Source organism: Mauremys mutica, chromosome 7 (genome assembly GCF_020497125.1).
Source record: "Mauremys mutica isolate MM-2020 ecotype Southern chromosome 7, ASM2049712v1, whole genome shotgun sequence".
Taxonomy (NCBI): domain Eukaryota; kingdom Metazoa; phylum Chordata; order Testudines; family Geoemydidae; genus Mauremys; species Mauremys mutica.
The window spans coordinates 113,190,189-113,216,737 of record NC_059078.1 but is presented as its reverse complement, the minus strand read 5'-3'; the positions used below and the strand labels follow the sequence as shown (position 1 = coordinate 113,216,737).

The 26,549-nt window shown below is 42.2% G+C and overlaps 1 protein-coding gene across 4 annotated transcripts in view; it reads left to right on the top strand.

Moving 5' to 3' along the window:
- The window catches only part of GRK5 (G protein-coupled receptor kinase 5), a 224,545-nt gene that overhangs the window by 163,348 nt on the left and 34,648 nt on the right, over nt 1-26,549 (top strand). For all 4 annotated transcript variants that reach the window (XM_045023312.1, XM_045023309.1, XM_045023310.1 and 1 more), the window contains exons 5-7: nt 18,822-18,922; nt 22,173-22,265; nt 25,909-25,972. In XM_045023312.1, the coding sequence (XP_044879247.1) occupies nt 18,822-18,922; nt 22,173-22,265; nt 25,909-25,972 (258 nt within the window). The remainder of the gene's footprint in view (nt 1-18,821; nt 18,923-22,172; nt 22,266-25,908; nt 25,973-26,549) is intronic.

Sequence of the window (26,549 nt, the reverse complement as noted above, 5' to 3'; positions counted from 1 at the left end):
CTGAAGACTCCAGATGGCTTCAAAGTTGCCTCAGCACAGCCTTCTCAATAATCCTCACCAAAAAGGAAAGGCTAAGGGCTGGGCAATAACTCTCTGCAAAATTAGCATTGAAAGAGTTTCTTCACTAGGGGCTTGTTTGAGGGAGGTTGGCACCTTACCTCCTTTAGGGAAGCTTTAACAATCTCCACAAGCAATGTACTCAACTCTAGGGTGGGCCAGAAAACAAGAATTCTGATTCATGAAAGATGTTGAGGTTTCAGAATTTCCTTTAGCTCCTCGTCGGAACAAAATCGAGACCTCTCTTTCTCATTCAGGTTTTGACCAGAAAGTCCACCCTGGACCTCAGAAACCTTTTTAATGAAAGTTTTGTCAAAACCCAAAATATTTCCATGGAAAGTTTTTTGGTTTTGTCGAACTGGCATTTTTCAACACAAAATATTTTGTCTAAAAATTCCGAACTGGTACTCAACACCTTTCTCTTTGATAGAACTAGCCATGAGAGAGATGGGTCCAGCTCACGGGCACCGTCTGAAGCACACTGGAAGCCTAAAAGGAAAGCAAATTTCTGAGGCTGTGACATGGGTTGATAAAAATGTTCATATGAATTTTCACAAACATTATTTTCCTGGTTTCACTGGCAGGTTGTGTTTTGGCTTTTCATAAACTCATTGATATAATGGGAATGGTTGAGATTCTATCCACCATATCTATGGATAGAAAGTCCCCAAGAGTAGTCATAGAACAGTTTTATAACTAAACCCAACACAGCTTTACTTCACTGCCTGGCTTCCTATTGTACCTGACTCCCACCCCGCCCTCCCCACTGTAATAGCTGGCAAAGAGGTATACTTACATTAGTACTGCTTTTAAATTAGCGCTTTGCAGTCCATCTCTCTGCATCATTTTTGTCTTGCTGTCTTTGTGAGAGCCACTGTACCCAACTCTACTAAATCATTAGCTCGTTATTTTCTGTCTCTCTCTGCAGTGTCTTGAGATACTTTGTCTGAGAGATGCTATATAAAAGCAAATTGATTTGAAATGGCTCTTAAGACATTCTCCATATGCCATTACAGTTTATATTTGGACTCAGCTGGGTACTAAAAATGTTACTGAATGGGATGGCTAATGTGCATTGTTATTCCCATTAATATACTTTACAGAATCGCAGAACAGTAACTGCAGTCGTTTTCTTATCTGAATTCCTATTCATTCACCTTTCCTTCAGGAAATGCACTGAATAAAGGCCATGTTTGCCATTTTTTCCCTTTTCTTCAGGAGGTGAATAGGACAAGGATATAGTTCCTTGTATTCCAGTGAGGGGAAAGCAATGAGTATTTTGTTTAAAAAAATGTGCCCTTTGTTTTTACAAACAATTATAGGATAAGGAAGGGAGGGCTTAGTCTTGTGAAGGGGAAATTGGCTGATCAGCAGTGTCTGGCCTTGCATTTGTGTACCAGCTAACGAGTGCTGTGCATTCACATTAGGCTCTGTCAATGATATCAACTTTTTTTTAATGTGGACGGGAGGAAATTACAGTTGCATGTTAACCTTTTCTGCTGGGCAAACTTCTCCCACATGAGTCTAGTGCTCCCAGTGTTTGTATCAGTCGTGCACTGCCGTAGAATAAACTTCTTGTTGCACAGCATCATTTTAATCCTGCTATTGAGGATTTTATTTTCCACTATCAAACACATCTATTGTCGTCTCCTTGAGATTTCTTTTCCCTTCTTGTTTTCTCCACTGGTGACATAAATGCAAAATCAAGGCACTCATCTTGCTGGATTAATCATCTTCTCGGATCACGGCTGCCTTCCATCTCCCATGAGGAAGACCCACTGTATCACTTTTTAATGATATTGGCTATATCCCATTTATGAAAGGGCAGGTCACATCATACTGAGAACTGCACTATCATTCTGAGACCTCTTGCTATCTGTCTGTTTAAGTTATGCTAAATGCCTTGTAGGAAAGATTCTATAATTACTTTTTGGAGCAGCCAGGAACCGAAGTTGAAAGTCACTGGAAATGATGCTCAGAAAGAAGAAATTAAAGTTCCAATAAAAACAATCTAGAAAGCTTAGTGTGAGTCAGAGGCTTAGTGTTCTGAGAGACACATTTTCTGGGATTGCTTTCTAGAATGCTGTATTCTCAAGCAAATCCAGCCAGTTGGTCATATACCCAGCTGGCCTTTCTCTTTCCAGTTATACATCTCAACGGTAACAAGAGAGCAACACCATACAGTACAGTACATTCTCTTCCACTGGACACTGTGTGTGCTCCCTGCAGTGTTTGGACAGAACATACCTGATGCATGTCATGGTGGAAATGGGAGCCTGTGTGAAGGGGAGTGGCTATCTGCAGAGGCTGCACAAGAGTCTCCTAGTTAGATTACTGACAAAGCAGTGGGCACTTGATTTTTGACACACAAGGGGCGTGCAATGTGGTGTGCCATGTGAACACAACATGCTGCAGGGTTCTAAGACTGGCCATGGGTATTTACCAGCTCCGAATGTTATTCACAGCAGCTTTTACAACTATCAGAAGACTTTTAGGATGCCAAAAACTTTAGGTGAAATCGTGACTTGCATGAAGTTAATGAGAGTTTTGTCATTGACTTCAGTGGGGCCAGGATTTCACCCTCTGACACGATGAATTTGCCATTCCTCCTTTTATTGACTTCACTACTATGTAGTGACTGTCCAGTGGTGAGTGTGTAACTTGAGCCTCCACCTAGTATCTAGCATAATATATAATCCAGTCTCCAGAGAAATCAATATGCAATTGTTGTTGTTCCAGAGACAGCATAATCAATGTCTCTGGCGATCCGAGTGTCTCAGTCCTAAGGAAGTTGGGAAATAAACTTTGCAGTGTGCTTTCTGTACAAGCAGATCTCCATAGATTCACATGGATGTTCCCATTTTGGCAAAGGTTCTGAACAGCAGTCCAGTGACCTTGCTCCTCAAATTAGTGCTTTATAATCAGGCTTTATTATTAATACGCATTCTTCTAATTACAGGGGACAAGCTGTAATACCACGTTAGTGGAATCTAAACAAAAAAGTCGTGCAACTGGTTTGATGAGGAGTTTCTTTGCTGTGGTCTCAGAGTAAATGACATTTTCCCACGGTTTATTCAGGCCCTGTTCCCTAATACCTTACCCACTGTTTATAATACATACTGTAGCTAGTTAAGCACTTAGGACTTCTGGTTCTTGCAATGATGCCAAACTGCTGGATATCCTATTGAAAATGATATGGAGTCTGTTCTAGTCCACTGTCCTAGAATAAACCTGTGGGCACTCCTCTGTGCTCATTTGACTTACACAGGGCTATGCTGGTAGAACAATTTTCATGTGGCTGAAAGATTAGGCCAGGTACAATAACTGCATTGATCACATTTTAAATGGAAATGCCGCTTGTCTTGTCTTTGTGGCGGGGTTAAATTCTCAGGTCCATATGTTTATTGCTGAGTAGGCATTTCTCAACAGTTTGTCACGTTTGGTCAGGAAAATCACTGAGATGACTTGGTCCATGGGCAAGGGCCATTTATCTGGTTCAGGTTCGACAGAATTACTCTGGTTTGACCCTTTGAAAAATGGAAACTTGTGCCGGCTGAATCACATCAGCAAAATGTGTACAACTGGATAGCATGTGAGTCATTCGATCTGGGCAGGCCTCGCAGCGTCATGGAGACTGTGTTCTAGCCAGTGTATCCGAGAAGTTAGAGGATGTTGCTTTCTCGAGATGTCAGCATTCAATCTGCATGTGTTGGATGTTTAACCAACAACAATTTGAAAAGCTGAATTTTATAGATACACAACATTTACCTGAAATAATCTCTGCTGCAGTAACCTTTCCTTTATTAGCTAGGAGGGCAGTATGTCCACTCTGTTCCTAAGCCATTATCCCACAGCATTCGTAACTGGCCAAACTGCAGCTTAGGTGGAAGGCAATTCTAGTTTGCCTATCTACATTGTAGCAATGGGCTAAAACTAATCATTTGATTTTCTAATCAACTAATCAACTGAGTTTCTACCTCACACCCAAACCCTGAACTGCTGCACTTTGGAAAAAATTGGATCCAACTCCAAAAAAACCCCCTGGATTTGTTTTTCAAAACCCAAACCCAACTGACAAGGACTTACAAAATCTAAAACCACTCCTGGCTTTGCCAATCCCCCCTGCTGTTCCATTGGGGGAAGATAATCTTCACTTCCCTCCTGAAAATTTTGCTGCAGATGTTATACACATGACATTGTTTCTTTTAGAATTAGCTGGGTGAAGAAGAGATTTCTACATACTGGACAAAGTTTATAAAGTTGGTCAAAGCACTATGATGCCAGTGACTGAAGTAGCCAATTATTATTAATACTAATAATAGTGTACTGTCTGGCAGGGGAATCAAAGCATAAGTATGTCTCTTATTACAGCTTGCTTATTTCTTATGGTGCTAGATGAAGAGGAGAAGCAAGTTTCCCGCCATGCTTATATAACCCACATAACCTAGATTGGTATATATGGGTCACATACTGACCAGGGAAGCTTGTCCTGAACATCAGAAGTCCACAGCAGTTCAAATCTCCATATAGGCACCAGCACTTATAACATTGCTGGTGGGGATCATCTATGGGACTTGAACCTGGAATCTCTGGATCTAAAAGCATGCAGGGGTTTGGGGGCATTCCACTTCTTGAGTTAAAGGAGCATCTGTGGTAGCTTAAAAGCAGTAGCAGACTGATCAACTCTCATACATGGTGCAGCCAGCAGAAGGAGACAAAGACTCACACAGGGATAATGCAGATTACTATTAGCCTGTTTGTGCTGCTACCTGCCATCAGTATCTCCCTTAAGAGTGACTGTTAAAGTGAGGTTAAATATGATGCCTGCCTCCTGATTTCTCCATCTAAAAGCTACATTAACGAACTAGCCTTTTATGAATGGACTTGGCAGATTTATGATGTGAGACATGAGAGTTATGCTCTTATCTGGTAAAATTTGAGTAGGAAAATCAGTTTGCTAATAACATTAGAGTGTTTTGTTTTAACAGATCCAAAAATCACAGCAGCCTCTTAAGACACCATTTTTGTCTCACAAGTAATAAATACACAAAATGTATTTAAATGCATCAAAACCTCACTGGAGAAAAATCTCTTAAAAAAAATATGAGCTTCCAAAAATTCCATTGATGGCAGGTGGGTTTAAAACATAACTAGCTTATTCATAGTGTGGAAAGTTGGCTCTCAAAGCGCTCAACTTAAAAAAAAATTTTTTTTAAAAAGGGAACTACACATGTTAAAAGCACTTGACCTGCATGCCAAGCCTCTGCTTGTAAATTAACTTAATATCATTTAATCAGGCTAAAGCCTGGGCCCAATTCAAAATCCTAGCATCATAATTTAAATATCCTAACACAGCTGTTGTTTGTCCAACAGACAAAACTGAGGAAGAGCAGAATATGCCACTGTAAACAGCATGTCATCCTGAACAATAAACATCTTTCTTCTCTGTTCTCTTCTGATGGCAGTTACTGCGTGTTATCTAACTGACCGTTCACATGGGACACGTGATCAGGGGACTCCCTTCTTAAAAGGGGTCGGTGTTTGTGTGACTTTTTGTTCTACTCTCATGTGGGTGTTTCTAGTCTTTCAGTAAAAGTGGCGCCCAGCTTCCTGTTTTATATTAATTTTACTCATTTCCAAATTGTTTTTAATACCCTCAAATAGCTAGCTGCCTGTTAGGGTTTCATTTCACGCACACACACACACACTCACTCTCCCTCCCTCTCAGGATTTTGACCTATTAAGTAGTGAAGCTCATTATTAAAAAGGGCCAGAGCCTGCAAACTTTGTGCCCAATCCAACTCCCATTGCAGTTGGGAGCAAGAAACCCTCTGACTTCAGTTGAAGCTGGATCAGGCCTCTAATGCATGTGAGCAAACCTTACTCAGTGCAAGCAGCTCCAATGACATCAGTGATGCAGCTTGTAAGGGAAGAGTTACTCACAGGCATAAAATTTGCAGAATTGGATCCTATGTCTGGGGTAAGCTAATTTGGGCAGTGGTCTGTCTGTTTTCCCCTTAGAAAGCCATTAAATAATGGTGAGGTTGTAAATGAGTTTTTATAGATGTAGGGACTTTTTTTTTTAATGGAACAAATGACATTTGGTTTACCAGAGCAAGCCAAGCTATGACTATTGCAACATAAGGTTGCTTGCTAATGTTTAGACAACTCAACAGTGATGGGAGAACGTCAAAAGGTAGAGAAGTTCCAATAACCAGCTGAGCAGCTGGGTGCTTATCCAAAACTATTGAGCATGTTAAACTGTATAGGAAAGCTTGTTAGAACAGACTTGCTCATATTATCTTGTCACTCCTGTTGCCAGGTCTTGTACAGGAACAGAAATCTGAGCCAGGCATAAAAGAAAAAAATGATTGTTGACAGCAGTTATCTACATTTTTTTTTAACCAGAAAAATATGTTCAGTTGAACTAGAGATAGACAGGTCAGGTTTGAACTTTCCACAAGTGTCACAGCCTTCAGATCTGGGGTTTGGGTTGGCCTATTTTATGATATGTAGGAGGGTCAGATGACAAACCAGGATTCTAAAATCCAGACTTTCCTAATGGTATTTGATTCTGGGGTTTGTGCTGAGATCAGGCCAAAATGTAGCAAAAGCAGGAAAATGTAGATTGGTTCTGATTTTCTTCAAACTAAGTGAGGTATACTGTAACTTCTTCTCACAAATGTTTGATTTTTGGCTGAAAGCTTTAACATGTTCCTGGAAAACGAGGCTTTTGAAAGAGAACTTTCTATTCTAGTCTCTTGTTTAACTTATTATTTTTTCATTATTAACACACATGAGCTTTCCATATAAGTATTAACAAATCTCATTCATAATCTCAATTGTTACCTTTAAAAGACCCGTTTGTGTTTAATGAATCTTATCATTATCTAATATGTATTTTATTCAGATTCCAAAAATGGTAACCACATATTGTAAAATCTACTTGATCCTGAACAAACGATTGTCATTTTTTTCCCATTGAATGGATTTCTCATACTTTATTTCTCAATTAATGTTGAGAAATCTGTCCTTTTCCAATAATGAGGTATCACGCATCATGCTGCTAGTAGTAATTGTGCTTGTTACACCCTGATACCCCAGTATTCACCACTGTTGTGTAATTAGGATATTTCTTATACAAAGTATGCCTTGTGAGATGTCATTCTAAAAGTCTTAAACTGCGAGACATTAATATCTCGTTGGATTGTATATGCTGTCATAGTATGTGAAGTTATGAGGTTTAGCTAGGTTATGTGTTACTGAAACATGTTGTGAGATTGAAAACACCCACAGGCATGGTGTTCAGGTACAACAGTAAAAAGGCCAAACAATGTTTATAGTTAATTGAGGAAATGCACATAAACATAAGGATTACCCCAGGAACTGTGTATAATAGAAACCTCTCAGAGATAGCACTACACACTGGGAACGTTTGACCCAGGTCACAGCAAAAGAGCTTTCCAGCAAGTGGGGAGAAGATATAAAAGGGGGAAAATGACATCATAGGGGGACTTCACTCTCCCTACAACAACACAGCTGGAAGCACCTGAGAAACAAAGGCTGAACTGTGGGAAGTGATGGTCCTAGGCTAGAAGGATTTTTAGCCTGTGTATGAAAACCTGGGAAAGCCAAGGCAACTTGTGCCTTAAGAATCTGCCAGCAAGTTTATCACTCAGGGTGAGAATTTGCTAGTTTATATCTTACCTATCTAGTGTGTTAAGCTCAGTTTGCGGTTTTTGTTTATTTACGAAGGTCATCTGTGATCTTTTGTAGTTAATACATTTATTTCTTGTTTATAACATAACCCAGTTTGTGCAATTAATACTGGGTGGAAGGAAGGCAAGAAGCTGTGCACATCTCTCTCCACATTGAGGGAGAGGGTGAATTTTTATGCGCTTGCGCAGTGCAGATCTTCTATACAGTGCAAGACAGGGTTATTTTGGGTTTATCTCCCAAAAGGGGGTGTGAGTGCTGGGTGAGTCCTCTCACACAGAGCTGACTTCAGTTAGTGTCTGCAGCTGGGTGTGACCCTACCTCTGTGTGTGTGTGTGCGCGTGCACTGCAAGACGCTGGAAAGCATAATTCAGCAAAACAGGGAGAGGGAATCCAGGCAGGTGGATCAGGAGAGGCTCAGTGAAACCCCAGGACATCAGGTGGCATCCCGGATGGGGCGTCCAGCCATCACAGTGGCCCAGCGAACAGGGTCATGTGCACAGCTTATTGCTCTGAAACACTGGTTGTGGTTTTAAGTGAGTTTTAAGTGTGTTGGCCAGAGAACAGACAAAGTGGTTACTGTTTTGTTATTTTCTGTTTGCTTATTTTGGGAAAGGGAAGTAGGGACAGGAAAGCCAGGAAAATGAGTGAAAGTGAAGCTACCAAAAAGTTGGAGCTCTACTGGTTACAAGTAGAAGAAAATGAAAAGATGCATAAGAGACAGAATTGAAACAGATGGAAATGGATGAGCAAAAGGCTGCACATCAGAGGGCCATGGAACTGAGACAGCTAGAGGCTGAGGAAGCCCGAGAATGGAGAAAACTGGAGGCTGACAAAGAAATGGAAGCAGAAGCAGCCAGGCAGAAGTTAGCCCTGGAACTGAAAGACAAACAACTGGAGGAAAAAGAAAATGAGAGGAAGCATCAACTGGCCATAATGGAGTGGAAAAGACAGAACCCCACATTAGGGGACCCCCCTCTCCAAAAATCCACAAGTGGAAGCAGTTGTGCCCAGCGTACAATGAGTCTGGGGACACTGATGAATATTTTATCACATTTGAGAGGCTGTGTATGCTCTGTGCAATTCTTGAGGATCAACAGATGACCACTTCGGTTGCAAAATTGACTGGGAGAGCTCTGGACATATTCAATAAGATGCCAGTTGGTGATGCTTCCAATTATGGTAAATTTAAGGAATTGGTTTTTATTACACCTGAAATTTATAGAGTAAAATTTAGAAGCCTTAAGAGAGGGGCTGGATTAAGTAATGTGGTTTATGTGAACCAAATGAGAGATTTAGTGGATAAGTGGAAAAGGTATTACAAGCTTTGAAGCAATGTGTGATTTGGTTGCTCAGGAACAGTTCCTGAATATGTCTAATGATGACGTAAAACAGTGTTTATGGGATAAAAAGGTAGAAACAGTCGAAGAACTTGCAGCTTTTGCAGATAATTTTGAACAATCCCAAGCACCTATTAGGAATAAGTCACAGGCAGAAGGGTTTAAGTTTGGTGGGAAGCCAGGTCACTGCTTTATCCCTGGGAAAGGGTGGGTGGCCGGGAGGTGAGGCACTCACCCTCCCAGATTCCTACCTCCCATTCCTGTCCCAAACCGCCCTTAAAAACAGGAGACCTTAGAAGGTGCTTCCACTGTAATTCTACAGAGCACCTGATGTATAACTGCCCCAGATTGAAGGAGAATAAGCCTCCCCTGTCCCATGTTGGCTTGGTTGTCCTCAGCCCCAAGACACCGGAGGGTACCCCCATAACTTATCAGACCTGCTTGGTGAACATTGGGTCTGGTGAACCAGACAAGGAACACATTAAGATTGTCCAAATTGATGGCACAGAGTGCCTGGGTTGGAGAGATACTGGGGCCCAGCTCTCTCTGGTTCGACCAAGTGTGGTCCCAGAGGTTAGTATTTTACCAGGGCAAATGGCTAGCATTAAGGGGATGGGGCCGGAAAGGTTCCCTGTACCACTAGTGAAGGTTTGTGTGGAGTGGGAAGGTTTGGAAGGTGATTTACTTGTGGGGATGCTAGAGGACATCCCAGTGGACATGTTGGTAGGGAACAGTTTTTTCCACAAGGCCAGGACTGTTGGTGTGGTAACTCACAGCATGAAGGAGTGTTGTGTAGGGTCCCCAAAGGGGGAGGAGAGGGTGTTGCCTGCCAGTGAGAAGGCTGTTCCAGCTGGTAGCTGCAGGTCTGACGCAGCCGAACCAGTAACAGATCTTGCCCTAGGGAGCACCGAAGGGTGTGTCTCAGAGAGGAGCCCAGGGAACGGTGTTGGAACCTTAGAATCCACAGAGGAGATGGGTCAGGGTTCCATTGGCACTGCAGTGCAGGGTGGCAGCATGCTTCCAATTGAGGGAGAGGCGGAGTCAGGCCTCTGCCTGACTGAAAGCAACGGGTCCCCAGGGCCGGGGGGGCAGGAGAGAGGTTTTCAGTGTCTGAGGAAGTTATCCCAAGTATTAGCTGCAATATAAAGAATTAATACTAATAATAACACAGCAGCTGCTTATGCTCTTATGCACTCCCAATGTCAATTCCTATATCTGTGATATCAAACAAAAATATTCTGGAACTATGAAGCCTTGTGCTCAGCGGGCTTGCCTCAGCCAGACCCAGATGACTCTGTGGTAGGAAAAGAAAACCCAGCTGTCAATTACTTAAACTGATGCCGTTGCTCATGATCTGGAACTGGCTGTTTTCTACAAATGCAACTTGCTCTGAAGATCAGGGGGAAAAAAGATATATTTTCAAACATCTTTGTGCCTTACCAAAGTGACTAATGAAATGGGTGTGCGATAGGACAGTAGTGTGGCCTCTTCTCTCATGGGGTTGACATATATCTGATCCGTGCCCTAACGGATCACAATCTCTAGGATATCTCCCTACTGCCTTCTCTCCGACAGCACTCTCCTCCCCTCTTTCGCCTTTCTCACCTCATTCCCCTCAATCTGTCCCTCACTAGCTCACCCACTCCACAAGCCCTGCTTACCTCTTCCTACCCCCTCAGTCTCTGGGTTAGATTAAATCTTGGCTTGTGCTGGCCTTTCCCTGCCCACTGGGGTGGGAGTGGAGATTGCAGTGGCGGAAAGTGGTTGTGCCCCCGTCCCCCAGCGAGGGTCCCTGTGTAGCCTGGGTTATGGAGAGTCAGCATATCCCCATTGCAGGGGCACCAGTGGAGCCTCTAGTGGAAATACCATCTGCCTCTCCTGGAGTGAGTCCCCATTGGCAAGCAGAAGGCTGGCCTTGGTGGCACCTCCCTGTGCAACAGGGTGAAACCAGCCCACTATCTCCACTCCCCAATTCCAGACATATTCATCTAATGCGCTTTCTCCCGCCCTCCTGTACTATCACATACAGTGGTGCTCCCCCTCTGCAGCCATCAGAGACCTTGCATTCATCTAAGAAGCAGTCACACTCAGTCCATTTTCTTTCCAATCCCTTCCCTGATTGCAGGACCTCTCATCACCACATTCATCTGACTTACAGTGTGGGCAAACTTAAGCACCACTAGGCATCATTAACTGCATCCTGTAATGGTTGCACCTTCCAGAAACATCTGGAAGTGGATATGGGATGGACCCAGCAGCAGCAGAATTGGTATTGCATGCCAAAGGTTTGCTAGTATTGACACAGTCTGTTGCTTTCGGTGCTGCAGAGCGGTGAGAGATATGCAAATATGCAGATCAAATGAAGCTGCAGGACAGCTGGACAGTTATTTTTTCCAGGTTCTCTTAGACACACGACCATTATGATCACATCATACTATAGGACATCTGCTTTTCATCTGAAACTGTTCCTTTCAGAGCTTTCATACCTCTTCTAATTTTTAGTCCACGTAGAGAATTTGCAAATCATTTACACATGGAATGTCGGTTGCCCACATCTGAAAATATACACATCATTGAGACATAAGTGCTTGGATCTGGAGACAGCTTAGGAAAAGTTATGGCTTGACCTTTTGTCCATGGACTGAACCATTTTTAATTAATTTTAGACTAGTTTGTTGTGGAATGTTTTCAGAAACTGAAACGTAACATATGCTGAACGTTATTTGTTTTATACAAGCAACATTTAAAATAACACATAATGATTCAACATCACATCATTGCAGCATGTCTGAAACTTGCCAGCAGTGCAGTCATATTTATGATCAGAGAGCTTGCAGGCAATCAATACTATTAAAAAAAGATATTCTTGTTCATGTCTAGCTTTGCTTCTGTCTCAGCATTCATGTTTTTAAGGCTCTCTCAGGAGTGGCATCCACTGCGGTAGAGTGAGTATGGGATGGAGCCTGTATTCCTCGGTTCAATTCCCTGCGCTGCCACTACCATACTATGTGACAATGGCAAGCGATGTATAGTCTGATTTTCAGAGGTGTTGAGCACGCACAGCTTCGTCTTACTTCGGTGGTACTTCTTTATTTTACTAGGAGTTGTGGATGCTCAGCCCCTCTGAAAAATGGGGGGGTTATTAACTTCTCTATGCTCAGTTTATCCATCTGTAAAATGGCTGTAATAAGAACAACAACTAGCTCTGATATAGCGCTTTTCATCAGTAGATCTCCAAGTGTTTTGCAAAGGAGCTCAGTGTCATTAGCCGCATTTTATAGATAGGAAAAGCGAGGCAAAGAAAGGTAAAGTGACTTGCCCAGTTTCATCCAGTGGGCCGGTGGCAGAGCCACAAATAGAATGCAGGTCTCCTGAGTCCCAGTCTGGGACTCTACTCTCTAGGCAACATTGCCTCTGCAGGGTGTGGCTTAATTACTTAGGGCATCTTAAGTGCTTTGAGGTTCTTAGCTGAGAAGCACTGCACAACTGCAAAGTATTAATGATGACTATTTATGGACTAAGAAATTCTTGTTGGTTAAAAAGTCAGTCTGACCCCGGTGGACAAGAAACTTCTGTTATTCACAGAACAGGTTTAGGACCCAAGCCTCGCTAACTAGAAACTTCCAGACATGTCCTTCCAGCTCACTACATCCTGACCAAAGTTTCCATGTCTTAAACGAAAAGTAGTACCACATTTAGCAGTTCCTATCTTAAAGGAGCAGTAGCACATTTAACACATTTTAACAAAGTAATATAATTGCTAGAGAAATGAATACTCCAATCACAACCATTTACTGCTGAAGTGCCTTACCCAATACTTCTGAAGGGTTTGACCAGTTGGCAGAATGACAAGATGCCATATGTATTGCACAGGTTCCCATGGAAAATATCTCCTCCTCATAGAAATGTTACAGATATTCTGATAAAATATATAGAGATGAAGGGGATAATTTGTTTCCCTTTTTGTTCAGTAGACAACAAATAATGAGTCTTAAATGGCTGAGTGAAGCACCCAGTAGCAGAATGTATGGCACAGTCATAAAAGGCAAGTTTACATTTTAGAGCACAATGATACAAGGTGACATTTAAAATAACAGATAATGGGGACATCAGAATCATCTTGGAAGCTTTCATTGGAGTCTGAGCTTCCCTTCAGTATTTGCACAGTGAGGTATCTCTGTGCCTGTTGACCTTCATCATTACTTATGCATACGTACACAAACACAGCAGTATATAATGCTTTTTATTTTGGTTAAAAGTCTGGTAAAAGTGGTTACCTTTTCGACTTTGATTAAACCATCAAGTAAACAGGTGTAGTTTGATGAGTTTCATTTTTATTGGATTAACTCAATAGCTTCATGCACTGCCAGCGTCTTAGGAAATGATTCTGATCTGAATTACACCTGTTTCAGTGGAGTTACTCCTGATTTACATTGGTGCAAGTGAGATCAAAATCAGTCTTTTAGCATTTGAGAAAATGTAATAGTCATTAGGGAAAATGCATTACTGTGCACTGGTAGGGTAGGTGTCCAGTTTTTGATCAAAACACCTGGTCGAAAAGGGACACTGGTGGTTCCGGTCAGCACCACCAACCGGGTCATTAAAAGTCCAGTCGACGGTGCTGCGAAGCTAAGGCAGTCTAGTCCCTACCTTTCTTGGCTCCGCACTGTGCCCCAGAAACATCCAGCAGGTCCGACTCCTAGGTGGGGGGCCACGGGGCTCCGTGCACTGCCTCCACCCCGAGCACTAGCTCTGCACTCCCATTGGCCGGGAACTGCAGCCAATGGGAGCTGTGGGGGCAGTGCCGGTGGGCAAGAGCAGTGCACAGAGCCGCCTGCTGTGCCTCTGCCTAGGAGCCGGACCTGCTGTCCACTTTCGGGGTGCAGCGTGGTCCACGGTGCCAAGACAGGCAGGAAGCCTGCCTTAGACCCCTCCACTGTGCCACTGACCAGGAGCTGCCAGAGGTAAACCCCTTCCTCAACCCACAGCCCCTTGCTGCCCCCGGATTCCTCATCCCCAGCCCCACCTCAGAGCCCGCACCCCCAGTGAGAGCCTTCACCCCCTCCCGCACCTCAACCCCTGTCCCAGCCCAGTGAAAGTGAGTGAGGGTGCGGGAGAGCGAGCCACTAATGGAGGGGGAATGTAGTGAACGGGGGATGGCCTCGGGAAAGGGGCAGGGCTAGGGAATTTGGTTTTGTGTGATTAGAAAGTTGGCAACCCTATGCCCTGGTTATGTCTGTTCAGGGTTGTAGGGGTTTTTTGAGTTGTTTTTTTTTTTTTAAATACAAGAAAAACATAAGCGCTTACAGAGTTAACAGAAGAGCTTGAATCACAAGATTCAAGATCTATGGTATTAATCTATAAAGTCTAGATTTGCTTTTGATAAATTAATCTCATGGCTGCTTAAGAACATTTCATGTATGCAGAAGTGGTGCATTGGAGAGTCGGATGAAAGCTGGCAGAGTGGCATGAAATAAGTGCCACTGAGCACTTTCCATAGAAATCACGCAAGTTGTTTGTGCTCCTCCTCATCCAGGGAAGAATCAACTGTCTTCTTTAGTCAGCCAAGGTGCTAGTCTTGTAAACTTTCAGTTGCTAGGACCCAAATTCTTGTTTCTTCTCTTCATAAGAGTTGCTACCTATTTGTTGATCTCCAAAGCACAAGTAAGATTGTGTGGGTTGTTGGTGGGCTTTTGGGGGCGGGGGTGGAAGCGGTGTTTTGTTTATTTTTAAATCCAGTCAATGTGAATATGTGCTGAATTGCAAGAGCTAAGAAAAATGACAGGATTGTTTAAAAATTCTGATGGACATGTTCGGTCTGTCATTGGGAGGTATGAAATCATAAGAAAAATCTAAGAAATTATGTCAGTCTATATTGTATATAGAAGACGCTTTGGGATTATAAGGTGTACAGCAGGGTAGGCTACACTAATTGAGTTGGAATGGTCCCTTTGGCTTTAAGCCTCTGGTTTTGAATGGTTTCAAGGGCTGCACAATTACACAACTTGTTTTCATAGACATACAATTCCTTGGAAAATGAACTGCACATGAAAAAATAATGTATTTTGTTAAAGAAAATTAAATGGTCTAGTAAAACTGTTTGCACTACATACTGGGCTCCGGTCCATCCATATGTTTCCTTTTAAAAAGTGCAGAATGTTAGTGTTCTTAGATGCCTTTACTTCCATTAATATTGTTCGTTTGCTGTTGATTTGTTAAGAGGGGAGGAAGGAGAAGAGCGATTCAAAGGTCAGTTGCGAGTGGTTTTGAAAAATTAAGCACTGACCGTGTCTCTCATGAACTTGGGCTGGGAAAGGGCGATTAACTGTACTTGTAAATAGTTCTCACATTCTTTTTTCTTCCCTTCCTTCTCCCCTCACTTTATCCCAAATTCAGTCTCCTCACGTATTAAAATGGTTCTTAAAATTGTGCTTATGATTTTTTGGAAAGTGTAATAGCCTAATATTGTTACTGTTTATCATGTTTATTACAGTAGTGCCTAAGGGCCAAGCAACAGTGGGGTCCTACTGGGCTAGGCGCTGTACAAACATGGTAGCAAACAGTCCGTTCTCCTAAGTGCTTGCAATCAGAGTCAGGGTGTGGGGGAAGAGTTATGACACACAAGCAGCATGAACAATGTGATGGCAGCAAACTTTGTTAGTTCCAATTCTTTTTTTGGGGGGGAGGGTTAGTTCAGAGGAGATGAGCTAAATGGAAAGAGACATGAAGGGAGAGAAGATGTTAACGGGAAGGGTGTGAGGAAGAGAGAGCACGGAAGGGCAAGAGGCAGGTGTGGAGTGAAGCGGAGATGAAGAAATTGGGAGGCAAAAGAAAAGGGAGGGTTGCAGCAAACAGCCAATCGGCACAGAGCAGAGAATAGCCACTCAAAACTGCAGTAAGTTCTTTGACTGTGCAAAGATCCCTGCCTTGGCTGTTCCTACTGGCTGGTTGCTATCTGCGGTTTTTCTCCAAGGAAGGTGAGGGTGGAGAAGGTGCACCTGGGTCCTACTTTCACTAGAGTGTGTGAGGGGTCTCCCCTGCACACTTTTGTGTCCATGTGTGCGTGTGTGTGGGGGGGGGGGAATGGTGGCCCCAGCAGGGTCCCATTTTGTCATGCACTTTGGTCTCAGACAAAATGTGATGTGTTTAGTGCCATAACATTAACTAGATCCCAGACGGAGGAGGAGAAATGGAGAGCATGAATGGGGATGGAAATGGAGCCAAAGTGTTCTAATGAATGCTTAAAGCTAGGCAGCTATATCTATATTTTGGCACTTAAATAAAGGCTTTGTTTTCCGATGCTGAATGCCTGCAGGTCGCATAAAATACTGAGCACCTGTAGGTCCCACGAAAACCCATGGGAGATGCAGATGCTCAACACCTCTAAGAGTCAGGCCATTTTTATTAGCTGTCTAATTATGGACAGGAATGTTTTAATGTGTTAGATCATTACCTCTCCCTTCAGCTCTGCTAACCACATTCAACATTTTTAAACACTGCTGTCTTTGTCTACATTAGGTACTAAGTGGGGGTTAACCATATCTTAATTAAAACATGTAAGTTAACATGTTTTCTAACCCAACTCAATGAAAAGACTCCTGTTAACTTCAGTAGTCTTGGATCAGGCCCTGTACGAATATTCTTAAATGCCTTAGAATTTATATTATGTTTTGTTTCCAGTTCGTTCACTGTCATGCCTCAGGTCAGTCACACACACACAATCCGTATTTAGTCACCTAAATAAGTGGCTTGATTTCTCATGGTACTCTGCACCCTTCAGTTCCCATTGCCTCCAGTGAGCAACCATGATGAGAAAATTTGGCCTTAGCCTCCTTGTACCTCAGTTTCCTGATCTATTCAATGAGTACAGTAGTACTGCCTACCTCCCAGGGTGTCATGAGGCTTAATTAGTTGGTTGCAGTGCACTTTGAGGTCCTTTGATGAAGTCTGATGTCATTATTTAGAAGTTCTTTTGTTAAGTTAAAATGTTCATATCACGTCAATGGGCCCTCCTTGTAGCATTTGGTCCTATTCGGTGTCGCCTCGCAGGCCTTGTCTTTTGTCCCTCAGGTTGGCAGTGCTGGAAATGTTGTAGAGACAGTAAGCTCCAGCTCAGGTGAAAATGCACCTCATGTTGCTCTCCAGAGAAACCCTGTGACTGAGTTGAGTGGTGATAATGACCTTTACAGGGCATTCCACCCAACCTTCTTGGGCTAGAGATATGGAGGGAAGGAGGAAATCTTCCACCGAGGACAAAAACATCAAGCATGTTCTACTGATTTTATTAAAATGCTAAGCTCTGAGCCTCCATTGCCCAATACTGTAGACTGCAGCCCTGTTTAAAAATACTCCAGCAGAGCACAGAATATGCTTCCCTGTTGTAATCAGGAACGTATTCTCATTTCAGCAGAGAAAAAAAGAAAGATTTCATTCAGCTTCCACCAAGCTGGGGATTTGCTCCTACTTACTCCTGTCCCCTTCTCCTTTGCCCCCGTCATTTGCTTAATTATCACTGCAATTTATTACAATATTTGTCAGGATATCACAAACCAAGCGTGAGCTACCTAGACCATCTGGTCAGAAGTGAGTGATTAACTGCTGTGATCCTCCCACTCAGCACCATCTGGTGGTCATGCTCATGAATGAAAAGTTTTTCTTTACAAAGTGTTACGGCTCCTCCTGCACGTATATTGAGAGGGTTTGATTGATTCATATGGCTGGGCTCTCAAAGCCGAAGAAAGGTAGGTGCTCAAATCCCACTGATTTGAACAGGGAAGGGGCAGTCTTTGTGTAAATAAGCATAAGACCCAAATAAGAATGTGAATGAAATATAGCTATCGTAATAGCTATAGATCGATGGATAGATTTCATTCAAATGTTATAATTACACAGTTTTCTTAGGAATGTGAACATGTATGAAATGTCTCTAAAAACAAGTCCCTTCTGTCAAGTGGTCCGAAATAGACCAATTTGGTGATCTTCCAGGCACATTGCAAAAGACATCTGTTTGACAGGGATTTTGCAGAGCTCTGAAGGTATGTTTCCTATAGCAATGAAGGGGTGGACAGGAGTTTTTGTAGGTAGTTGGCTGAGAGAATTCCTGTCTGAAATGATTATTTTAATGCTGCTGAGATTTCATTGTACTACTAATTATGTTAGGGTGCCCAGAGCCACGTATAGGTGTCTTTTTAATATTATGTAAATCTGAATAAATAAAATACATTCTCTCTGCTCTTGGTTTGTGTTGAGCTTCTGCTGGGAAAAAATGGATTCTTTTAGACAACACAAAGAAACATCAATGAGATGAAAACACTGGGAGAATTCTCTTTTGTTTTAAAGAATGAAGGACTAGTCCCTACGCAGTTCAGCATGGCAGATTGTTCATGGGGTGTAAAGTGTAGTCTGTGAACTGATAGAGTTGTCAGGCCAGCATCTTTTGCATATCATGGAGATCAAGAAGAGGTGAAGGTACAGAAGAGTACATGAAAGGTTATCGCATTCGTGTGGGGGTACAGTGAAGCACAGAGCAAATTACTACAGTATCATACTTTTCTGCAGCACGACTCAGTTCTCGATTGCTCTTACACAACCCTTGGAGCTGAATTAGAGTGGCCAAGAGCTTGGCTAATGAACGTGGTTTAATGTGCTAGCAGGGAATCGGCTGTGCCTTAGAACAAAGATAACATTGCTCCTTTCGTCTTTCCCTAGTCCCCAGTTTATGTTGCCGAAGTCAGTCAAGATCTTGTCCAGCAGACTGAGGAAAAACTCGAAATCAGCCCCTGCAAAGAGCTGTTTTCTCACTGTGCAAAGTAAGTATAACTTGACTTCCAAAGATCACACAGTTGCAGTGGTCAGACTTGTAAAAGACCATGTCAGACAAGGGGAGAAATTTTAATTTGAATCTGCAGCTTGCGTTTTCTTAAATTTACATTCATACTCTCAAATAACTGACAAGTGATGAAATTGCTTCATCTGTATAAAATATAGTAAATATTTCCCTTCCACTATGCAGACTACATACAGGAACTTAGTGTTTCAGGTATTTGACAGAATGTTCTAGCCAAGTGAACCAGCCCTAGACTTCATGCTGTGTGAAAAGAGGTACAATGATAATGAATCCAAAGAAAACATCTCTGTTTCAAAGTGAATAAAAATTAAGTGGTTATGCAGTCCATTTAGACAGAGGAATGTGCAAACGTTGCCTGCATGGCTTTTCCTGAAAACCTTCGACAAAAGGATGGGGCTTTTAAAAAAATAATACCACCAGTCTGTCTATGGAGTTGAAATGTATGTGCACAATTTAATCCTTTTGTCGAGGAAAAGGCTTATCAGTTTTGCAGAGGTGAAGCAATTGTGCTATTGTGTCCTAAAGTTCCCAGTATGCAATTTGCATTCGCAAACACTGATCCTAGTATGTTTAATGCCAGTAGATCAGAAACCAACAAAAATACAAAGAGAGGGGAAACATCTAAAACAGGCCCATGTGGTCTTTGGCTGAGCACATTTTGTTTTCCCTAGATGATGTAATGGGGATTTGTAAAATGTGCTCTGCTGTCATTCACTGATTTGGCTCCTGTTATTGACCTTTTCTGCTTTCAGCTTTGCTTTGCATTGGGGAAAAGTGTGGATTACTTCTGGCCCTCCGCTAGAACAAACTGGTTTACTTGCACTGGTCTCGTGTCCATTGGGATATTGATATCAACTTATCCCAGTTGAGTGCACGAGTCCTGATGATGACAAAGGCAGAGCTGTGCTTGACATAAAAAACCTGATGTCAGTTTCCGTTTCTGAAATCAATTTTACTGTCAAATGTATTTTGTTGATGCTTACAAGGGGAATGAAAAAGCAAATAACTGGTGAAAGGCAGCCATTGTTTGTTACAATGCGTGAAGCTTTTAATTACTAGATGGCTAGCTGTGGACACCACTGAGCTGAGTTCTGTATTCAGAAGAGTTTGAGATAACTGGCTAATTTATCTGTTTCAGTTCATAAATGGTTATGAAACCTCATTCATAAAAATGCTGATCATTTCACATGAACTGGAATGGGCTCAAAGGGAAATTTAAAAAACTTGCTGTTGGTGTTTGCTAAATGTATTGCACCATGTTAATTTTGGAAGCGCGCATAGTCAAACCCAGACAGGGAAAGGACACATACAAATGGGATGTTTGCCTGCCTTTATGTGCTGTAGCAAGGATTTATTTCAAATACAGCTCCATGAATAAGACAGATCCGCAGGAGAAATATATGTTTGCATGTGTTTCCCTTGTTTTGTTTTTTAATAGCTACTGTGGCACGTACCACTGTTATCTTGTTGGGTCTAGGTGTGGTTTTTGGGGTTTTTTTCTTTTTGGTAGTAACCCGCTTATGTTGAGATTTTCTTCTGTAAACTACACTTCTGAGAAAACTATTTCTGTCATTGAGACATATACCACATGATCTGTGTGTCCTATCAAAACTAACCAAGACAACTTGAATTGGAATTTTGAATGTAAACTACTGGCAATTAACTGCTCATTCACAATCCACAGAACAAGAATTACTAGGAAATAATTTCAAACAACCAACAGATTCCAGAAAATTAAAAATGGCCTCTGGGCAATTAACGAATGGAGAAAATCTAAATTCAGGAGATACATTATTAACAATGAATTATTTGCTCAGCTCTGGAACCATATCAGTTAGATAATGAAAAGACCTAGTCCCAAAGCACAATTGTTCCTCAGTGGGAAAGAGGTGCTTGTGTGATGTCTTCATCGCTGGCAAGTTTATACCAATACTTGTCTGGATGTCATGTTCTGTCTCTGAAATGCGTTTCTAAATTAAAGTGTATTGGGCTAGAAAGCCTGCAATACCTTCCATTGCTCTGGTTGGTCACAAGGTAAGACTAGTTCCAGCAGGCTAGCCAATCAGGAGACCATGAGCTATCAGAGGAGCCCTGATTGACTAATCTTTAGACTGTATATGATTAGATGCCTCCTTTTCCCTCAAGTAACTCTGGGCCACTATGATGTGACTCTGAGGCCAGGGGAGAGCAACTCTCATTCCCTATGCTGTGTCTCTTCCACTCTGGGCTAAGCAATACTACCTCCCCTCCCCCCATGGCATGCCAGCAGAGGCACTAGCACACCAATCAGCAGTGACCTGAAAGGACAGATCAGCAACCAGCTATACAGCAGCAGACCCTGCACATCAATGCCTGAGGCCTGTTTCATCTTATTTCTCTCAGCCCTGCCCCTCAGCCAGTCTGAAAGGACTTCTCTCTGCCTCTGGCCACTTGCTGCCTATCACACAATAATTCCTTGGCACATTTTCGCTGCCTTTCTATCAAAGCTTTGCATCCACAACATGACCATCCACAGGCCCCTTCCTGACACAGGCCCATATCCACAGGGCCATCCTTACTTTCTTCCTTTGTTTCATTCCACTAGCAACATAGCTGTTGGGCAGGGTCCTTTGGCTTAATTCAGTAATGTTTTGCTTTCTTTGGACCAAAAGTATGAATTATGACTGACTCCTTTGCTTTAGCTAACAGCATCCCTGATGGTCACTCGATAACTGAGATGTCATGCCAGAAAGTTTGAGTCCAGATCTGAACATTCCCCAAAGTTCAGGAAGACTGACTCCAAAGGGGTTTGGTTTGGCCCCCTTCTCAACTTATTAACTGTCCTAGTGGCTAAGTGCCTAATCCAAAGTCCATTAAAGTTAATGGGAGCCTTTCCATTGCCTTCAACAGACTTTGGATCAAGACCTACGTGCCCCCCAGGTGTGACCTCACTGTTAGCTACCATTATTACTGGCTCTTGATGCCAGCCAGCTGAAGAGTTTCAGAACTAGTGCCACTGTCAACACACATGGTGCCACACTAGTACCACACATGGTGAGGTACAGTGGACATGACACATTGTTTCAATGTAGCTCGTACTGATTAAAACCACGAATAAAACAAGGTGGAAATAAATGAAGCAACACTGCTTTAGAGCAAGACTGGAATTCCTTTTTTTTTTTTTTCAAGTTCAGGATTATAAAATGCTTATATATCTTTTTCATCTGAGACAGATCTGTCCTTGACTACCTAAGTGGAGATCCATTTCAAGAATACCTAGACAGCATGTACTTTGATAGGTTTCTACAGTGGAAGTGGTTGGAAAGGTAAGCACTGCTCTTTTTAAATATATATATATATATATTCAGTTTCTATGCAAAACTATGCAGTCTGTCAAAAAAGCATGCGTTGCTCCCACTGGTTTTTAAATCAAAGGCAGAATTTGGCCCTATCTTAGAATGTAAAATTACAAGAGATGAGAAGAGGAATGGGGAAAGTGAAATAAATTATTGTAGTGAGAATTTACCTGACCAGCCAGACATTTAATAGACCTCCCCTCCCATCGGCTTTCCCTCTTGCCTCCTAGACTCCATATAACAGCTCTCAGATTTTGCTCTTCTCCGTTCTCCCTGTTCCCCTTCACAAAGACCCATTGTGCCATGCTCTCTGCTCCCCTGAGCTGTGCTTCAAGATTTCCATTCTTCTCAGAAAGGCTTCCCCAAGCTTCGTATTTGGTCATAAGTGCCCATTGTTAGAAGGGTCAAAAAGCAGATTGAGGCTTTGTTCTGCAGAACAAAACCAGATAAGAATCAAACTTACCTCGGTGGTAGATCCCATTTCACCCACTAGCTGAGCCCACCAACCATGAACCAGTCTACACCAACTATAGCCAAGATAGCAGTGGTCCTCCTTGTACGTGCACAGACTCAGGAATAATCTCCTCCCCTTCCCTCAACTTTCTAGAATACCACTTTCCTCAAGATTGTGAGGCTATGTCTACACTACAGTGAAACTGTGGCACAGCTGCAGCACTGTAGCCATGCCGCTGTGGCGCTGTAGTGTAGACGCTTCTTACGTTGACGGAAGGGGTTTCTCCATTGATGAAGGTAAGCCACCTCTCCGAGAGACTGTAGCTAGGTCTGTGGAACAATTCTTCTGCTGATCTTGCTGCATCCACAGTAGGCTGACCCAAGTATTTTGCTCAGGGTATGTAATTTTTCACAGCCCTGAGTGATGTAGCTAGGTTTATTTAATATTTAGGTGTAGACCAGGATATAGAGAAGTCGTAGGCCACAGATAACACCTTAGGAAGCTACATTTTAGAATGTGGGTTGTGCGCCATAGACCTATAGGATGATATTTTCAAAGCTGCTTGAGGAATTTGGGCACCCAATTCCCAATTAATGGGAACTGGGTATCCAAATTTACTTATGTGGCTTAAAAAATCTCTGCCCTAATAGTTACTGTGCTCCCTGTCTCTAAAAGTTATTCATTGCAGGCAAATAGATGTTTGCATCCTGTTACAAATATGTTTAAGTGACCCACTTTAGCAGTTACATCCCACCTGCATGTGTCTGTGATGTGAAGATTTAGATGTGCATCGAGTTTCCAGTTTTCACATTTGCAAACAGCATGATAAGCAGTGCTAAACCAGATTCTGCTTGCTAGAAAAGTTAATAATAAAACAGAAAAACAACCGAGATATGGCTAGTGTGTTGTAGTGTTTAACTTCCAGTACACTGGGTACTATTTAAAAAAAAAACACTGCAATTTGAGCCGTCCTTTTGCATAGCTAACCTTTGAATGCTCATGACCAAGACAGAGCTATGATAACGTTTTGGAGGACCCGCTATTTCTGTTTTTATAAAACAAAGGAAAATACAGCATGTTTGTCCTAGAGCCGGAATTATTAGGTACACATTTCCAGGCACGCTTCATTTTCAGGAATTTTTAGGGGCTTTGACCTGCCAAGACAAAGAAACGTGTATTCTTTGTTGGCTGGTGCCACGGTGGATTGGTGCTGCTGGCTAATGGTGACTGTCACTCTGAGTTAAAGGAATTCCACACTTTCCACAAACTGAAGTACAAGAGAAGATTTAGGGCCAGAGTCTCAGCTTGTATAAATCAACATAATTCAGATGAAATCAACAGAGCTGTGTCAATGGCACCAGCTAAATAGCTAGCTCGTAAAATTAAATACCATTTGGCTGATGGTCAGTCATTTCAGGTCAGTACATGCCATATTCCATATGAAAACCAGAGCATCCAGTGTTCACTGTTATGCTCTATTTTCTTTCTTCCACTTAAATTGAAAAAGATCAGATGTTTCCTATCAAGTCTGACCTTTTTCAGTCTACTGTCACATCTAGGATTTGGAATTTTGTCAAATACATTGAAGATTTTTATTCCCCCCTTCAGTCCCCCCCCCCCTTAAAAATAAACTTGACAAGACATCAGATGAGCCCACTCAGCTTAGGAAGCTGAAGAGCACTTTCCAGCATTAAACAAAGACAACTTCACTAGCATGGAATGATTAACAGCTCGTTCTGACAGCCTGTTGGCTTCAACAGAACAGTTAAACGCTCAGTTTATTCCAGGGACACTGGCAAGTACGTAGTTATCACGGTTAATTGGCTTTCAACCCTACTAGTGTTTGCAATCTTTTCTTAGAAACTTGAAAAGAACATTTTCCCCATCCAGGTTGGTCCATTCCCATTTCATTTATATAAGATTTCCTTCTCCCTCCCTCACCCTGGTTGTTTTTTTTAAATAGAGCACAAATGAACATGGCTCACCTTAATGTTTACTTCCTTTGTTATCCTCAGCCACATCCTTTGTGTTGGTCTCACAGCTATGCTATTTAACTTGTGCTCACTTGACTGCCCTTCAGCAGCAAAACAAAGCTACTATAGGGTTCATATGAATATTCATTAGCAGTCGCTTTTAATATAGTTTTATTTCATGCCTTAGCGACAGAGTGGTGGTTTAAAAAGTAAGATATTTGAAATCAGATATTCTCCAGCAAATTATAAAAATGTAAGGGAGGTAAATGTTAGAATTAGGGTTGGAGGCCTGACTTTCATGGAACAATTGTATAACATTTAATAGAGATGAAGGTCTATAGACGTTATTCTAAAATAATTATAGAAACAGGCCTGAATGGAAAACCAGTCTGCAGATTGTAAGCTCCTTGGGGCAGGGACTAATTTTTTGGCCTGTGTTTGCACAGCGCCTAGCACAGTGGGGTCCTGGTCTATGACCTAGGTGCTGTGGTGATACAAATAATAAATAACAACAGGCTTTCATGACAACTACACGAGACTGAGTTGGGCCAGTGGGAAAGTAAATTACAAATACGGCTGCTCAATTCCCTCTTCCTTGCCCATTCCATTCCTGCCTTCCCTCACCAAACCCCACTGCAATGGGACACAGAAGAAGTCCCTGAGAAGCTTGGCTGCATGACACAAATGGGACACAGGCTTCCTATCAGTCCAGTGAGCCTGAAGGATTTCCACCTGAGGTAAGGCACTCTGTGCCCATGAAGGAAGGGGCAAGATTTGACCCTTAATAGATACCTGTGAATTATCAGATGGTTCATAGAATGATTGTCTTTTCAAACTCTTCTGACTCCTGATATTTTTTTTTTTAAAAATCCCATATGATGGAAAGTCAGGTCCCCATTTAGTCCTAAGACTCTGTCAGAAATTGTGCTGCACACCAGTGACTCACTAATGTGTTGTATTTTATTACAGCTTAATATGTTGGAATTGAAAAGTTCAAGCCATACATAGTATTGCAGTAATGTGATTACCTAATTGTATAGTCTATTAGATAATGTGATTACCTTGACATAATGTGATTCTACAATATTTAGCTATTTTGCTCTTTCGAAAGTATGATCTGAAATAAATAAATCTTAGAGAGTGCATTAAATGTAGAGGTTTTTTTTTATATTTCCTTTTCTTTCAGGCAACCAGTAACGAAAAACACATTTAGGCAGTACAGGGTACTAGGAAAAGGTGGTTTTGGGGAGGTGAGTAATTCTGAAAGCTTCTGTTAAGAATGTTTCTCACCTCACAGGCACTGCAGGTTAAAAGAAATCTTTTTCGTAAGAAAGAGGATGGTTTTAACCACTCAATTGCTGACAGTTTTCTGTTAACATTTCATAAGATTATAACCCTCAAGGATCACCTACAGAAATGACTCTTTTGTTTAGTCTGTTAGTTACTTTTGAATCATGCTCACACCGTTATTATCTGTATCACAATAGCAACTAGAGGCCTCTGCTTAGATCAGGGCACAGTCTAAATGCACAGTATGAAACAGGGCCCTGCCCTGAGAGTGTCTAATCTAAGGGTCCATCTACACAGCAAAAAAAACCCTGCGTCAGTGAGTCTTAGAGCCCAGGTCAACTGACTCGGGTTCACACGGTGGTGCTAAAAATAGCCGTGCAGATGTTCAGCTCTGGCTGGAACCTGGGCTCTGAAACCCAGCAAGGGTTTCGGAGCCTGGGCTCCAAGCTTGAACGTTTACACTGCTCTTTTTAGCCTTGCAGTGTGAGCCCAAGTCAGTTAACCCAGGCTCTGAAGCTTGCTGCCAGGTTAATTTTT